Raw genomic sequence first — 17,146 nt, 5'->3', positions numbered from 1 at the left:
TGCTTATATATCAGATTGCTTGGAGTTTTATAATAAATTCATGGCTAATAATCAGTTTCCCCAGCTTTAGTGTACAGTAAGTAGGGAATGTTTTTGAAGAATAAAAATAATCTTGTATAGCATCATCACTATTAAAACCCAAGATTATATATATATTGTTTTTCCTCTGCTGCTACTGGGAATAGAGAAATGAATGTATTATTCCATGATGCTGCTGGCAAAGGAACTTTTAGAAATAGCAACAATAGCAGCAGTAACAATTAATACTACCTCTAAGCTTTCTGTTGCATCTGTGCATGATTTACTCAGATGTCACCTTATTCTGGCTATGTTGCTACACAATGTGTTATTTTTCCTTGTTTCTTTTGATATTGTGATTAAATGATTCAGTCACACCCCAAACAGAGATGCATCAGAACCACCTGTTGTCAGCTGAATCTTTACAGTAACTTTGCAGAGTCAAGTGAAAGAGGGGGTGCTATTTGAAAACATCCCATTTTCATTTTAAGTTTTGGGAAATTCAGAGTTTTGCTTAATTAAGGAATCTAACCCTTTCTAAGCGTTTCCATTTCATAAAAACTATAGCATAGCTAAAGAGAATTTTATTAAACAATATATTTTGTGCTCTCTCATGATAAAGGTGGCCTATTTTATACCTTATGGAATTGACTTTTTTGCTTTCTCCATTGATAAATGAACTCTGCTCCATTTATACCACAAGTATGTAAAATATACTGCTTAATGTGCAATTATTAACATTAAACATAGACCTACCTTGTTTCACATGTGAAATAAATAAAATCGTTGAGAGAAATAGCTTACAGGGCCAAATGAAATTTCCAGAGAAATTAAATTCTTTTATCACTTGTAAAGGCAGATTTTGCTCTTTACAAAGTAAAATATTATTATTATTATTATTATTATTATTATTATTATTATTATTATTATAGTAAAATTGTGCAATAACCTTAAGCTTGCTAGTCCCATAATACATAGACTATATTCACTTCATAAATACCATTCCTTTTGGGCTTGTATAAACTACCTTCAGTATTGCTCACATTTTCTCAAGGGCTAACACTTTTTCTCTAAGTAAATATTATTTCACTTTAAATGAAATTGCAGCTATTTTGTTGAAGTATTTAGTGTTGTCTGGGGTCATTAGTGGATTATGCTTTTTTCCCATTATCTGTAAAGTTGTAATGAAGTAATACACTAAGCTTGAGAGAATTATCCTGGAGTTGGAAGAGGGGGCTAGTTCAGACAATAACTATTATTTAATCTCTAATGAAGCCTCTTAATTGTTTTTTGAACTTGTCTTATTTTTTTCTTTGTCCCTAAATTGAAATAGCTTCAATGGCTTTTAGACAACTATGAAACAGCAGAAGGAGTGAGCCTTCCCAGAAGCACTCTCTACAACCATTACCTGAGACACTGTCAGGAGCATAAATTGGACCCTGTCAATGCTGCTTCTTTTGGAAAACTCATACGGTCAATTTTCATGGGCCTACGGACCAGAAGATTGGGAACCAGGTCGGTGTAAGAAAATCAAGGTTTGGGGTATAAGTACTACTTCATCTAAGAGCAACTGTAATGCATTGAGGCCAACATTAGCATGTAAAAAGAATCTCATTAGGTCAAGTCAAAGTCTGATCAACAAGTCGCATAGCCTTTTCCCACTATAATTTAAGAAAGTAGTATTTATGGCATTGAGTCTGCAAGTGCAGTAAAGTCACTTAGGGAATAGTTGTCATTGATAGCTGCATTTGTTTTTGGACAAACTTTCAAAAAATTTGGAGTAAAAAAAATTTCTTGTGTAAAAATGTATTTCTCTTTAATTGTCCTGAATGTTATCGCATATTGTTTTAGTGTGTAACTCAGACGAGTAACATGAGAAAGAGAGAAACATATTGTCCGCATTTTCTACCCTAAGCATACTTTCATTTCCCCTTTTACGACCTTTTTCTAAGCTATAAATACTATGGTCTTCCGTAGTGTAATACTTTAGACATCTAATTATTTGGGGACGCTTTATGTACCTTTACCAGCTTTCCAGCTATTTTATTTTTGAGACCTAGTGGCTTAAAATGTACACAATATCCCCAAAGTGTTTGCATTACACAATAGTTTCACTTATTGGAAATGTAATTTTCAGTTTCTTTTGTAGTGATTTGTGACTTAGATTTTATTGCTGCCTGGCGGAATTTTTTAAAAGTTGACTTAACTTTTCCCCAAAACTCAAAGGGGGGATAATTACTGCTAGTTCAAAGCACATTAGTATGTTTTTGAGATTTGGGTTTTATGCTCCAGTGCAGATCATGTTATATTTAATTACATTAAACTGTATCTGCTATTTTAAGTTTATTCAGCTACTTCAGTCTTTATGAATAATTTGATATAATAAACAAATTGCAATCTCATTACTTGCCCCTAACTCCAGTGGTCACAAACAGAAATCCTTGGAGAGCCACTTTGTACGTGTCTTCCTTATAAAACTGGTCTATCCACACCTATTGATTCTTTTAATAATAATGTTCTACCAATACATATAGAATAAATGTCTAATGACAGGTAGTCCTAAATCTGCAACCACAATAGAGCCCAAAATTTATGTTGCTAAGTGAAACATTTGTTAAGTGAATTTTGCCCCATTTTACGATCTTTCTTGCCCCAGTGTTCATGTGAATCACTGCAGTTGTTAAGTTAGTAACATGGTTGTTAAGTGAAGCTGGCTTCCCCATGGGCTTCGCTTGTCATAAGGCTGCAAAAGGCAATCACATGACCCCGGGACATTGCAGTTGTCATAAATACATGCCAGTTTCCAAACCTCCCCACAGGAATGCTGCAAAAGGTCATAAGAATGAAAACAGTCATAAGTCACATTTTTCAGTGCCGTTGTAACTTTGAACAGTTCCTAAACAAATGGTTGTAAATTGAGGACTACCTGTAATACACATATTTTCTGCTGGCCTGAATTAAATCCCCCTCCTCCTAGGCTTTGCAAGTTGAGGTAGCCACATAAATAAGTTTTTGATGGCAATTCTATATAACAAATACAAAGTCTTAAAGTTTGTAAAGTGGCATTCAACCTTTGCTTCCCTCCAAATGTTTCTGCGCTTGTTAGGGTTGGGCGTTGCCTTAACTTGATTGTTTTAAGAGCTATGGAGGTCCAGGCCAGGTTCTAAGGCAAGACAGGAATCACACTATAATACGCTGCTTACCATTATTTAATTTTCTGCTTTTGGAGGCTGAGTGCTAATTTTAGGGAGTCATTGCTTTTTGTTACATACTACTTATGTATCTTTCACTGTATACTATCCAGAATTAGGGATTAGTTTATTTTTCAGATCAATTCAGATGCAACTAGAACAATGAATGTGAAGAATTCATTTACATCCCAACTCAATTTCCTTCAACGAATATAAACTTTTTTTTTTTAAAAAAAGTTTGTCTTATAATTCTTTTCCATATACCTCATAAAGTATTTTTCCCACTTTTTTGGAATCCTTTTTGCTTTTATTTGGGTAAAACCCATGTTTAAAAGAATTAATTTTTCTAAGAAATTCTTTGGCTATGCTACAATTCATAGTCATACTAATATCTTGGATTGGGTAATGTCAAGTTGATCTAACTATTCTTTTCAACTCTGCTTCTGTTGTTGTGATTTTAAATAAACTTCAAGCATGATAGAAAGGCTCTATCTGCAGGTGTAGTATACAGAAATTGAATCATGCAAATATACTTAGAAACAGAAACACTGCAGACATACAAAGACACATTTTCAAGACATGCCCAAGCTAGCGGTGATGGATTATCAGAACTGAAGAAGCTTCATGGATAAGAAGCAAAATGTTTTCAAAGAAAAAAAATCCAGTTGCCTTTTGGTAAAAAGTACCTTTGGGACAACCATGATCTGAATGATTAAGAATATCCATAGACAGTGACTGAGTAGGAAAGAGGATATGGGCATGGGGCAAATAGATTAAAAAAAACATTGACCCATTGTGTACCAGAGGGAATTGTATCAATTTATGGAGAGTAAATGTATTTATTTATTTGATTCAATTTATTTTGGTGCCATCTGATTCCAAATTGACTCTGGACAGCTTGCAGTACAGGAAAAACTGGATAAAATATAATAGGATAAAGAAAAATACAACAGAATAAATAAAGAAGATAGCAAATCCAGAAAGCCAACATGCAGAATTATACAACATATTATAAACATCCAACAAGGGGTTCCAAAAGTTATTAATAACTACAAGTCATTCTGAGTGTCAGTTGTAACAGGACAGTCAGCAAGTTAAACAGTGTTGCCTACATCTAGGACAATAAATGAGAAAAATATTATATTCAGATTCAAATTCTATACCAGTGATGGTGAACCTTTTTGGCACTAAGTGCCGAAAAGGTTGTGTGGAAACGGCACGCACGTATGTTTTGTTGTTTTTTTTAAATTTGATTTATATGCCGCCCTTCTCCGGAGACTCGGGGCGGCTTACAATGCGTTAAGCAATAGCCTTCATACTTTTGTATATTTTATACAAAGTCAGCTTATTGCCCCCACAAACTGGGTCCTCAATTTACCTACCTTAGAAAGGATGGAAGGCTGAGTCAACCTTGAGCCTGAGGAGATTTGAACTTACAGTAATTGCAGACAGCTGGTGTTAATCACAATGCTATTAGTCTGCTGAGCCACCAGAAAAGCCAAACTTCCAGGTTCTAGCATGCTCGTGTGCCTGACGATCAGCTGGCTGGCATGCATGCACAGGCCGGTTTTCAACACTGCCATGCGCACGAATGGATCACGCTCTGGAAAAGCTGAACTTCCGTGTTCTAGTGTGCATGCGCACCTGAAAATCAGCTGGCCGCCGTGCATGTGCACCCTGGCTTTCGCCACTGCTGTGCGCGCAAAGGACAGCTGATCATCGTGTGCACATGCGCACCAGAAACCCAGAATTCAAACAGGTAAGGCCGTGTGTGCTGGGCGACATGGCTTCACGTGCCACTTTGGGCACACCTGCCATAGGTTCGCCATCACGGTTCTATACCATTCATATTCTATACCATTCAGGTTATGGTTTCTCTGTAGATAGTTCTTTCACTGCTATAGAAACAGGATGCTAAACTTACCTAGTATTGCTTTTCTCATGTTCTCTAAATGTCCCTGTGAGAAATGAACATGCTCAGTGGTCTCCAGAGATCATGGAGTACAGTTAGAGTATGTGAATGGCTTTATGGAATACAGGATTTCAGCATGGCCAGCTAGTTAGAATCCCAAACAGGTGCTTTGTTTGGATGGCTATGAAAGGCAAGTGTGTTAGTAACCTAAATAAATCTCATATGTGTGTGTGAGTGTGTGCTCATATGGTACCTTCTGCTTGTTACCTTTTGTTTTGCTTAGAAGGGAGAGTTGGAATACCAGCCACTGCTCTGTGAGTTGCCTCTTTGGAAGCAGCCTTAACGCTAACATAGCTCAGGATCTGTGCTATTTCAGCAACATCCCAGTGGTTGTCTATTGATTGTTGGTTGCTTTTTCCCAAAGGGGGAATTCCAAATATCATTACTATGGGATTCGTGTCAAGCCAGACTCTCCTCTTAATCGACTACAAGAGGACATGCAATATATGGCTATGAGACAACAACCCATGCAGCAGAAACAAAGGTAAAGTATTCTTAAAATAAGTAGTTTGCATTTAGTAGATTTCAATGTTGGTAGGGAGAGGACATTGCAGTATCTGAATTATATGACAAATAAACTGGAGGGACAGGACCAGCAATTGTGGACTTTGATAAGTGGAATGTTTTTGATATGTACAGATAGTCCTTGCGTAATGACCTTAATTGGGCCTGGAATTTCCATCATTAAATGAAGCAGTTGTTAAGCAAAATATCATGTGACTGCACTGCTTAGCAACTGCTGGTCCAATGATCCCAGTTGCTGTTGTTAGGCAAGGACCTCATACTTCTCCTGCACTGCCACACTTGCCTCCACTTCAGTTCCCCCACCCACCTACCCTGTTTCCCCCAAAATAAGACATCCCCTGATAATAAGCCCAATTGGGCTTTTGAGCACATGGCAATAAGGCCTAACTCTTATTTCAGGGTTCAAAAAAATATAAGACAGGGTCTTATTTTGGGGGAAACACAGTATCTTCCCTCCTATCTCTGCCCTGTTGGCCGTCTTGCCCTGCCTACCGCTGCTGCTCCCAGCTAACTCTTGCCATCTTCTTTCTGCTGCTGTTGCCTTTTGCACCTAACTTAATGAATGGTTGTTAAGTGAGAGGATTACCTATATTGTAGCAATCAGAACTGGACATGGTATTCCTGGTGCAGTCTGACCAGTGGAGCAAAGAGTGGTACTATCACTTCCTGTGATTTCAACACTGTGCCTCTGTTGATGCAGCCCAAAACTACATTGGCTTTATTGGCAGTAGTGCCACATTGCTGGCTTATGCTTAATCCAGGGCACTTGGATTCTTCTCACAAGCATTATTGTCCTGTACCTTTTTCATCTAATTTTTTCTAAGTGCAGAACCTTACATTTCTCACCACTAAACTGAGCCTATCTTCAAGGTGTTAGCAATCCTTTCCCCCCAACTTTGTGTATTGTAAAAAACAAAACAAAAACCAACTACGTAGGTATGCTTGTGGAGTCACTGAGAAACATGTTTAAATTGAAGGAGATGTTATTGCTTAGGGATTATGTGCCTTGTTTATAATTAATAATATTAATCTGACTATCCCTGGTTCTTGGGTAGGACTTGATAGGTGGATAAAAATGCCAAATTTGGTGTAAATATCTGGTTGACTGTGCAACCAACCACAATAATAACATATGATGCTATTGTTTCTATAAAAAGAATTTCTTAACATTCTCAGTATTTTATCTTAATGGAATCCTCTCAGCTTGGCAAAACCTTTCATGTGATTGTGGGGATTGAACGAGACTGTTTTTAAATGAATATAGAAAACATGCTACTCTGGGTTTAGGATACCAATCTAACAAAAAAAAAAGTGATTGTTAATCAGAATATATCTGTGCAACAGTTGCATGAAAAATAAAAATAGCCCTGTTGGTTCAGGTCAAAGTTCACCCTGTCTAGGATTCTATTTTGTCCTCAGATGACTCTAGGGCATGGGTGTCAAACTGGTGGCCCACGGGCCAGATGCATCACACGCGGGCCACATTCACCCCAGCTCCGCGAGTGGGGAAAACATTGCGAAACGTCATGTGATGGCAGCATGACATGGCGAGTTTAACACCCCTGTTCTAAGATGATTGCAAGCAGGAGATGGAGATACACTTTTCTCTTGCTACTGTTTCCCTGCTAGAAATATTTCAGTGCTCCTTTCCACAAGAATTCCAGAGGCTATTCAAACCCTGTGTGAAAAAAGTCATAAGTCATAAGTTTATTTTGTCAAGCATATATAAGATAATGGGTAAAAGTATAAACACAATTTGAATACATGAAAAGAGTAAGTAAAAAGGAATATTAGGATAGAGATGGTAGGCACGCTGGTGCACTTATGCACGCCCCTTACAGACCTTTTAGGAATGGGGTGAGGTCAACAGTAGACAGTTTAAGGTTAAAGTTTCGGGGGTTTGGGGAAGAAATTACAGAGTCAGGTAGTGCATTCCAGGCATTGACCACTCTGTTACTGAAGTCATATTTTCTGCAATCAAGTTTGGAACGGTTTATTTGAGTTTGTATTTATTATTTGCTCATGTATTGTTGTGGTTGAAGCTGAAGTAGTCATTGACAGGAAGTACATTGTGGCAGATAATTTTATGTACTATGCTTAGGTCAGACTGAAGTTGGCGTAGTTCTAAGTTGTCTAAGCCCAAAATTTGAAGTCTGGTGGCATAAGGTATTTTATTGCAGTTAGAGGAATGGAGGACTCTTCTCGTAAAATATCTCTGGACTCTCTCGATTGTATTTATGTCAGATATGCAGTGCGGGTTCCAGACAGATGAGCTGTATTCAAGAATTGGTCTAGCAAATGTTTTGTATGCTCTAGTTAGTAGTACAACATTACCAGAGAAGAAGCTACGCAAGATTAGGTTAACAATTCTTAATGCCTTTTTGGCAATGTTGTTACAGTGGGCTCAGGCACTTAGATAATTAGAAATGAGTATTCCAAGGTCCTTGACAGAGTGAGGGTCTAAATCTCCTCCTCAGTTTCACTAGGCAACCTGGTCCCAAGTATTTCAAAAGAAGGGGGGAATTATATCCCTGTGCTCCATGCTATGCATAATTTTATATCCTCCAATCATATCCTTCTTGGTTTTTTCCCCCCAAGCTAAAAAATTCCAAAAAATTTACAAACTGATAAGAAACAACTTGATAGTTTTGATTGCTCTTTTGCATTTGTTTTATATCTTTTCCAAACACAGATTTATTGTAGCTTTATATGAGCATCACAATGCTGTCAGTTCTATTTTCAATCGCTTTCCAAATGTTTTTGAAACTGGAATTTTGCCTTCTTCATGGCTGCGACTCTCTGAACTGACATTTGCATTGAGCTATCCAGTATGATGGCAAGATCCCCCCGCCCCCGTTTAATTAAAATTCAGCTCAAATTGTATCAGTTTATACTTGAAGTCTTTGCTCCAATGTGCATCACTTGAATTAGAATTGCTATTTGGTTAATTACTGGTAGAGTTTAAAGAGGTCCTTCCGGGGCCTTTGCCACTCTGACCTCTGCAGATTTGGGTAGCTCACTGCATACTCCTATATCAAGATAATTTATAGACAAATTAAAAAGCCCCAACCCCAGTACAGATTTTTAACTGGGACTGAACTGTTGGCTGAGAAATTCTGCCCAATTGTTAATCACTTCATCCAGTGAGTTGACTGCAATTGTAGGTATTCTTTCTCTCAAACTGGGCATTAGAAGGGGAGGATATATTTTGCATATCCTAGTCAACCAGGGAAAACCACACAACCTCTCCCAGTTAGCCAAATAATCCTGTTAAATGTGTTTGTGCAATACAAACGTGACAATTTTGCATATAAAAGTCTATTTCTGTTTGCATGTTCTAGTTATGAGCTCCCAATTACCCTATCCTCTTTCTAAGGAATGCTGACTGGGACTCAGTGTTCCTAAAACTTTATTTTTTAAAACAGCTTATTATTTCAGTTTATTTGTTCTTTTTGGATGGCCACTTTTTTGTTATAATTAAGTGGTGAATACTCGAAAAGCTTCAGTCTATTCTGTGCTCTTTAAGAGGACCATTGATTGCAGTAGCTAGGTTAGTAAATATTTTGTGCTAGAACAAATTAGCCAAAATAGCAAACCCAGCTGCTCTGTACTGTTTTCATTTTCCATGTCTTCAGTTTAGCAGCACTGGAAAAAGAATTAACATTGACAAAGCATTAATTCAGTTTGGGAAAAGGGGCAGGCTCTTCTGTTATTTGTTGCAGTGCTGTCTGAAATCCTTTAGAAATAGTAATCTGTGATCTGTTTTAAAATTCACTGTTATAAGCAGTATCCTTTTAACTATATCTTTGAAGCCTCCTGACTTACTATTGCTCTGCTCTGCTCAGTTAGTTTGTTTTTAAATAGAGGCTGTTCTTGAATTTAGATATTATTTTCAAGTTAATTAATTTTGTGCAAATTTAATTATATTTAGTTACTAGTCTGGATCAAAGCTACAATGGGATCATCACGATATAATCATATTGGCCCAAGTACTGTATTTGAGCCTAGTTCCATTTCTGGCTCATCTACCTTCTTTAGTTTAACTGTAGGCATTAACTATAGTGGATACTGGCCTCTACCAAAGAAGTTGTTTCTTCCAAGGGAGAATCTGCCCCTTCTGCCTTCTCCACGTCTGTTTGGTGTGGGCTTTGGTAAGAGGTCTGATTTCTGCAGCCAAGATGTTGGCTATTTCCTACAACCTCTGAGCTCTGCAAGGGCCAAACTCTGTTACTTTTGCAGCTTGGGTTTATCTTTTCATGGAGTGTTTAATGAACTCCTTGAGTTTAAACCACATCCATTTGTATGGTTGTTACCCTTGTTTCGATACCCCACCTTTTTATAGATATCCCGCCTTTTTGTTCGATATCCCACCTCTGCCACCAATTTGTCATAGATTCTTTTAAGAATACCCAACCCGGATTGTGGGGACAATAAGCTGGCTTTGTATAAATGTACAAAAGTATGAAGGCTATTGCTTAATGCACTGTAAGCCGTCCTGAGTCTCCGGAGAAGGTCAGCATATAAATCAAATTAAAAAAAAAAAGTATAGCCAACTCAAACACAAAAGAGCCAGCACAGTGCAGATCCCCCTACATATACACTCATGCACACACTACTATAGGCAGTTCTAAATTTACAACCATTTATTTAGTCACCAAAGTTACAGCTTTGAAAAAAGTGATTGTCATGGTCATGTGACCAACATTCAAACACTTGGCAGCTGGTATGTATTTAGGATGGATGCAGTGTCCCTGAGTCATGTGATCACCTTTTGCCACCTTCTGACAAGCAAAATCAACAGGGAAACTGGATTCATTTAACAATCATGTTAATAATTTAACTGTAGTGATTCACTTAACAACTGTGGTAAGAAAAGTCATAAAATGGGGCAAAATTCATTTAACAACTGTCTTGTTAGCAACAGAAATTTTGGCTCAGTGGTGGTCGTAAGTCCAGGACTATCTGTACGCACTACTCACCACTACTCCACTTTTCCCCACTGCTGCTACTCCTTCTCCACCTACTATTTCTTATCAGTCCTCCTATTCCTTGGGAATACTGCTACTTGGGAATTTTGCTAGAGAAAATTACCTTTATGGCTGCTTTAATTCCACACACAAATGCACCCTCCACCACCACCGCCCCTTTCAAATTGTCCTCTTTTAAAACTACTCAGCTTTTATAGCCAATTTTGCTGTGCTGGCTGGCTTAAAGATACAGGAGGACGGTAGCACAAATGCAGGGCATTTTCTGAGCAGCCTGCTTTTTCTCTCTCTTTTTCTCAACAAATTTGGATTTTGAAATAATTCATTTAACATGTTGATTTAATTGTCATGTAATAAACTTCTCTTCAAAGAATCCTTTAGAAGCAGCTAGGGACAGCTTGTAACATTTGCAGTAAAGCATTTCTAGGAAGGTTGCCATTTTCCATGTTTAACAGTAACTACAGACGTCTGTTAAACATAAAAAGGTATCTGTTTAATCATCTAAACAGCAATAGCAATAGCACGTAGACTTATATACTGCTTCACAGTGCTTTACAGCCCTCTCTAAGTGGTTTACAGAGACAGCATATTGCCCCCAACAATCTGGATCCTCATTTTACCCACCTCGGAAGGATGGAAGGCTGAGTCGACCTTGACCCTGGTGAGATTTGAACTGCCAAATTGCAGTCAGCCGGCAGTCAGCAGAAGTAGCCTGCAGTACTGCATTCTAACCACTGCGCCACCACGGCTCTTCAGTGGTTCCCAATCTTTTCTTTACCGTGTACCCCCTTTAAATACCTTTTGAGGCCATAGATCTTGGCCACGATGCACCAAGACTTCATTCAAGATTTAAATGATCACATTTCTTCAAACCTTTGTGGACCCCCTGTGACAGCATTGCGGGGGGAGGCCCCAGGGGTCCACGGACCACAGGTTGAGAACCACCGATCTAAATCATCATCCAGTTATTTCTATTCTCTTTCTAGAATAAGTGAGGTGAGTAAATACAGACTTGTAAAATAAAAAAATTAAGCTGAATTTCATGTCAATAGTTTGTAAAGAAACCAAGGTAAAACACAATCAATTCAGATTTTGCAACGGTCTGGATTGTACCTAGAGTGAAGTTTTTAAACGAACTGATTTATTTTGCAATAACTAGTATAGTATCTCTGTAAGATATATATGACATTGTAAGAATGATCAGAGTGCAAATGATTATGCATGTATGGAATGTGAATTTGTGACAAGATAACACTATGTCTTAAGTATGTTTGTGGAAATGTTTTTATTTTTTTATTTTTGCCTGTAAATTTGAAGGCTTAAATTCAGGCTAAGTTAGTCATGCTTAAACTTCAGTTCAGCAGATTTTATTTCTGTGGGACCAGCAGCAATTTATACCTTTTTTCGGTATAAATGTGATACCATCATGCATGTAAAAAAAGGATTAGGCTTGCATTGCAGTACTGCTTCCATCACTGTTGCTTGAGTCCAGACTAGAAGGCCTCCAAGGCCCCTTCCAACTCTGCTATTCTATTCTGTTCTGTTCCGTTCTGTTCCGTTCTGTTCCGTTCCAATTAGATTCATGGAAAGAATATGGATCATGTCCTGATTAATTCAAATGCAACTGTTTTCAGTGAGTCAAGTATAAGCATAAATAAACTTGAGTGAATTCAATACATCATGGAGAAAAGCTTATATGGACTGGGTAGGCAAAAGTCACAGATTGAGACCTGAGTTAAGGGTGTTTTAGGCCACCATTTTGAATATATGACCAAGACGTGTCATGGTTATAGGAAGAGTAAAAGATGATAAACAAGAAGTAAAAAAAAGTATGTTAGAGAAAATTGATGATGGAGGAAGAGGATCAATTCCATAGCTGTAATTTTTCAAATTTCAAAATGCTCACTAACACAAAAGACATGGGAGTAATAATTCTAATCTACAACTCTACAGTACTGAAGGCTAGTATTACAGTATTTGGTTGCAAAACTACTATACCACACTTTCTTAATTTTTCCTATAAATTCTGGAATTGTTTTTATTGTGATAAACAAGTATAGTCTTAAAACAGTTGTTACTTTGATTTGATATTGTTAAACTTATGGTTTGAGTTACCAAATGGAATGATTAACGCAGAGGCAACCTGCGTTAATTTCTTAAAGAGGCAACCTCTTTAAGAAATGAATACAGTTTATGCTTTTGAGGTCAGGTTGAAGCTGCCATGAAATTACTATCATTTTAACTATTTATAGACAGATATAGAAACTGTGTTATTGTCAACATAGCTACTATAGCTACTGTATTTTAAACAGCGCTTATAGCAATATATTGGTTTTGTTTCTGTGCTTTCTCAAAGTCACTTTAAAATATACTGGTTTCTTTCTCTAAACTATGAATTTATATTATTGTCAAGTTTCGAGGTCGTCAAGCTGCATTTACTCTAGTGCTGACAATTATAACTATTAGATTCCTGCCTTTGTTGAGATTTATTTGTTTGTTTATTTGCCTGCATTTGTATACTACTTACTTGGATTTTCCCACTACGTATGTCCACAAAACTATATTATGATATTGGTGAAAAGCATTCCCTTGCAGGTTATAGAATAACGAAATCAGGATCTTCTAAATAAGGGGTGGGGATGGGGGACTGAAGAAGTCATTGCCAAAGAAACTAATCTCTCACTGCTTTCCCACTGAAGGTAATTTCAGTGTTTCGGCTACCAAAGCTGCCTAACCAATTGGGTAAAGAAGCAAAATTAGGCATTTTATTTATGTATTTATATGTCATGCTTCTACACTACTCATCTTCTTCAGGGAATAGTGCAAAGGCCATTAATACTGGACAATACCTACACCAGCTAAGAAGAACGGAAAATATTTCCATTTCTACTACCTCTTCTTAAAAGTTGGAGGTTTAAAATGTCAGCCTTCTGACATATTGAAGAGGACAAACGTAGTCAAAATAAAAATATTTACTTCCTGGTTTTTTCTCTGTATATAGCAATAGGTGTCTTCCCTTCTCAGAGGTAGACCAGAACAATTTAAGAAAGTATGTAAATACCATTATGCCTTTAAACGGGTAAAGGCTAAAGGAATAACTAGGAAATACAAAAGTTGGAACTTTAAATATATCTTATTTGCCTAGTAGCTGATTAACTCAAATGATTGGATCACTTGTATTCGTCATAAAGATGTGCATGCTTCTCTAGCTGAGAGGGAACTAAGACTGTAGTTGCTGCCTCAAGAAGGAATGGAAGAAGTATAGGATTTCGCTGAACTTGGTTAGAACTCAATGGTCTCACATGGAATGTAAAAAAAGGCCAGCGGGCCACTCAACAAGCTTTCTTCCTGAGCTTCTTTCCTTAGCTATTTCTCTTTTTCAGATCATGTGGGAAATGAATTGACAACTGGGGAGAGAACCAAGTGTTTTTGGGGAACACACTGGTGTCAATCTGTGGATCTGCTCTACTATGTTAATTAAGAGAATCCACATAATGAAGGGTAGCAAGCTGTTCATTTTAAATAAATAGCTGGAAGATGCTGGAAATTGATATGTGCAGTTTGAACCCACACTGAAAAATTAAAGCTAATTCAATTCTGTAATTATCTAATAATCCATTTGCTTACTGTATAATGTTAAAAGAATTCAAAGCTATCTGTAATCATCCAGCTTACACACACGCTACATGAGGTACCAATAGAAAAGCGAATGCTGACATTTATGCTGAACAGTAGTTACCGGTATCTTTTTACTGCTTATTTGATGGAAGGCATCACAAACATTTCTGAAAGCAATATAAAGATATGTCATTTTTCTGGGGGGAAAAAAACTATAATAATCTTATAAATGCTATGTTGCCTATGTTGCCTTTAATATATTTTAGGTACAAACCTATGCAGAAAGTGGATGGAGTCTCAGATGGTTTTACAACAAGTGGTCAGCAAACAGGCACATCTGTTGAACAAACTGTGATTGCTCAAAGTCAGCATCATCAACAATTTTTAGGTATGTGGAAAAAGAAACGTGGTCATCTTTAGCTAAAATACAGAACAGGGGTGGTTTTTTCCAATAATCCATTGTAATTAATAAGACTATTTTAGTGAATTTAATAGGATTGCTTCAACTTGATAACAAAACAGGTGTTGAATGTTTCATTAGGTTTGTAGGTCAAGTGCACTTTCTGACATCCTTTTGTTGTTGTACTGGAGAATAACACTGTTTTACTCCTCTGATCTATGATTGTACTCTCTGAAATATGTTAATTTAAAGCAAGGCTGGGAATTTCTAGATGTTGCTGAACTGTACTAGCATGTCTGATTACGCTGGCTGGAATGTAAAATCTATAGCTGTCAGGAGCAAAAGTTCAAGTCCTGATGTCCAATTAATGATTTATTGCTAAAAAACCTATGCACAGAAAGTTTCTCAAGTAATGGTTAGCACCTGTTTGGAGTTAGATAAGGGGCAACAGAATTCAAGAGAGGTTGGAGTTAGTTCAGTTGTGGCTATGTAAGGATTCTAGACTGATCCCCCTTTTAACTCTGCTCCTAGGTTCTTTTCCTAAAGGAGCTTAGCAACATCAGATGGTCTCAATATAGTTTTAAAAAACCAAAACAAAGGGTAGATAAGGATATATCAGTGCTATTGCTAAAATATTGCCTTTGCACAAATATGTGCAATATGAACTACTTTAGAATTATTTGTTCTCTGAATCAGTTAATCACTGATTGTTTGTGTACACTCACACATATATGTATACATATATACAGTTATTGATCTATATCAATAATACCACTTTCACATAACACCATATTGAATATTCAAGGCTATTGAGAGTTGTATTTTTTTTCAGTTGGGCAATTCATAGTTTAAGAGTCAAATCTAACACATTAATAAAATGTAGATGCAGCAGTGGGAAAGAGATAATTAAATGATGAATATCTTGGCTCAGCCAAAACTGGCATACAGAGAGATAAGGTAGTCCTGTCAGAAGATGCCATACCTGAGAAGAGAGCAAATTAGGATGCACTGCCTGAGAAAATTAAAGTTCCCTGTCTTTGAGGCTAAATTTTCAAGAATTGATACTGTTTTCTTCAATGGCATTGAGTCTAACAAACTGGGCATGCCACAGATGTAATATTTTAGTGAACCTCTATTATTGCAGGCAATAACTCTGAAGAAATTCATCCTGGCTAGAGAGAATTTAGTTAAATATATGGGAATTCTACTAAACCAAGTCTGTTATTGAGTTTGGCCGAGGGCAACTGTTAAGATGCATTCAAATCAAATCCATTTATTTTGCAGTCATTAACTAAGGCAAATATAATAACAGGCATAAAGAAGAGACTAAAAGGATTACAATTGGTGACTTTAAGACACTTTATTTCTATATCTCAATTGAGAAGTCATTAAGCAAATGCAATTTTAGCTGTGTGAATTTTAGAATGCATTTCTCAGTTCAAGGGAAATAAAAGCTGTGCTTTGTTCTGTAATGATTAGATCTTATCGGAAGTGATGTACTCACTTTTAGCTTCACTTTTAAATAGATGTAAATATATTAGAATGGGGTAGATGAGGTCATTGAAAATGATCAATGATATATAAAACATAATTATATGAGGAAAGATGGAGAAAATTGTATATGTTTGTACTGGAGGAAAAAGGAATAGCATGAGACCACTGTTCATATACCTAGAAAACTGACATATATAACAGGCAGAAATATCTTTTATAATTCCCAATAGATTTGGACTAGTTCCAATGGATTGAATTTAAAAGAGGTTAGAATGTAATAGAACATTAGGAGAAACATTTCCCTCTTTGAACATATTCTAGCTCTGTATTTCCTGTTTAAAATCACATCCTTTCAACATTTATTTTATTATTCCACTGAATGCAGCACATGTTCAACAGATTTGGTTATTTTGTTTAAAATATTTAATTTAGAATTATAGACCCTTGATTCAAACTGCAAACAAATTAAATTATACATCATCTTGCCAAATATTTCTGCTTTTGGTTTTGAATCCAATACATAGGCCTTTTGGGTATTTATTTCTTAATATTATTCATTGTTTTCTTAATTATATTATGACTGACACAGTCCACAATATATTTCTTCTATTGGGTTGTCATGGATACAGATGCATCTCGAGCACTTCCAGATTTTGGAGAAGTTGAAATCCCTTCGCTGCCAGATGGTACTACTTTTGAGGATATTAAGTCTTTACAGAGTCTCTATCGAGAACACTGTGAGGTAAGGAAGAGGGACTCTACAAAACAAGTCATTTTACCTTTGAGTCCCTCTTATAAAATATAAAATCCCAATTGTCTCCATTCCTTCCTGGTTCTGTTTTCTGAAAACGTTGCTAAGTGAAATAATGCTTCACATAATATATATTGTATGTCTAAAACGCTTTGGGTGTAGCCAAAGAATAGAAAGCTGGTTTTGCTTTTT

The 17,146-nt window shown here is 36.7% G+C and overlaps 1 protein-coding gene across 3 annotated transcripts in view; it reads left to right on the top strand.

The window, feature by feature from the left end:
- RFX3 (regulatory factor X3) overlaps window positions 1-17,146 on the top strand; it is a 196,690-nt gene that overhangs the window by 154,473 nt on the left and 25,071 nt on the right. For all 3 annotated transcript variants that reach the window (XR_015732265.1, XM_034410326.3, XM_034410324.3), the window contains exons 6-9: window positions 1,352-1,533; window positions 5,546-5,665; window positions 14,576-14,697; window positions 16,833-16,945. Coding sequence is in view for 2 of the 3 variants with exons in the window: in XM_034410326.3 (XP_034266217.1) it covers window positions 1,352-1,533; window positions 5,546-5,665; window positions 14,576-14,697; window positions 16,833-16,945 (537 nt within the window). In the remaining variant the exon portion in view is untranslated. The remainder of the gene's footprint in view (window positions 1-1,351; window positions 1,534-5,545; window positions 5,666-14,575; window positions 14,698-16,832; window positions 16,946-17,146) is intronic.

Source organism: Pantherophis guttatus, chromosome 2, assembly GCF_059756535.1.
Source record: "Pantherophis guttatus breed Tessera chromosome 2, ASM5975653v1, whole genome shotgun sequence".
Taxonomy (NCBI): Eukaryota; Metazoa; Chordata; class Lepidosauria; order Squamata; family Colubridae; genus Pantherophis; species Pantherophis guttatus.
The sequence above is the reverse complement of the archived record's forward strand: the minus strand, read 5'-3'. Positions and strand labels throughout refer to the sequence as shown.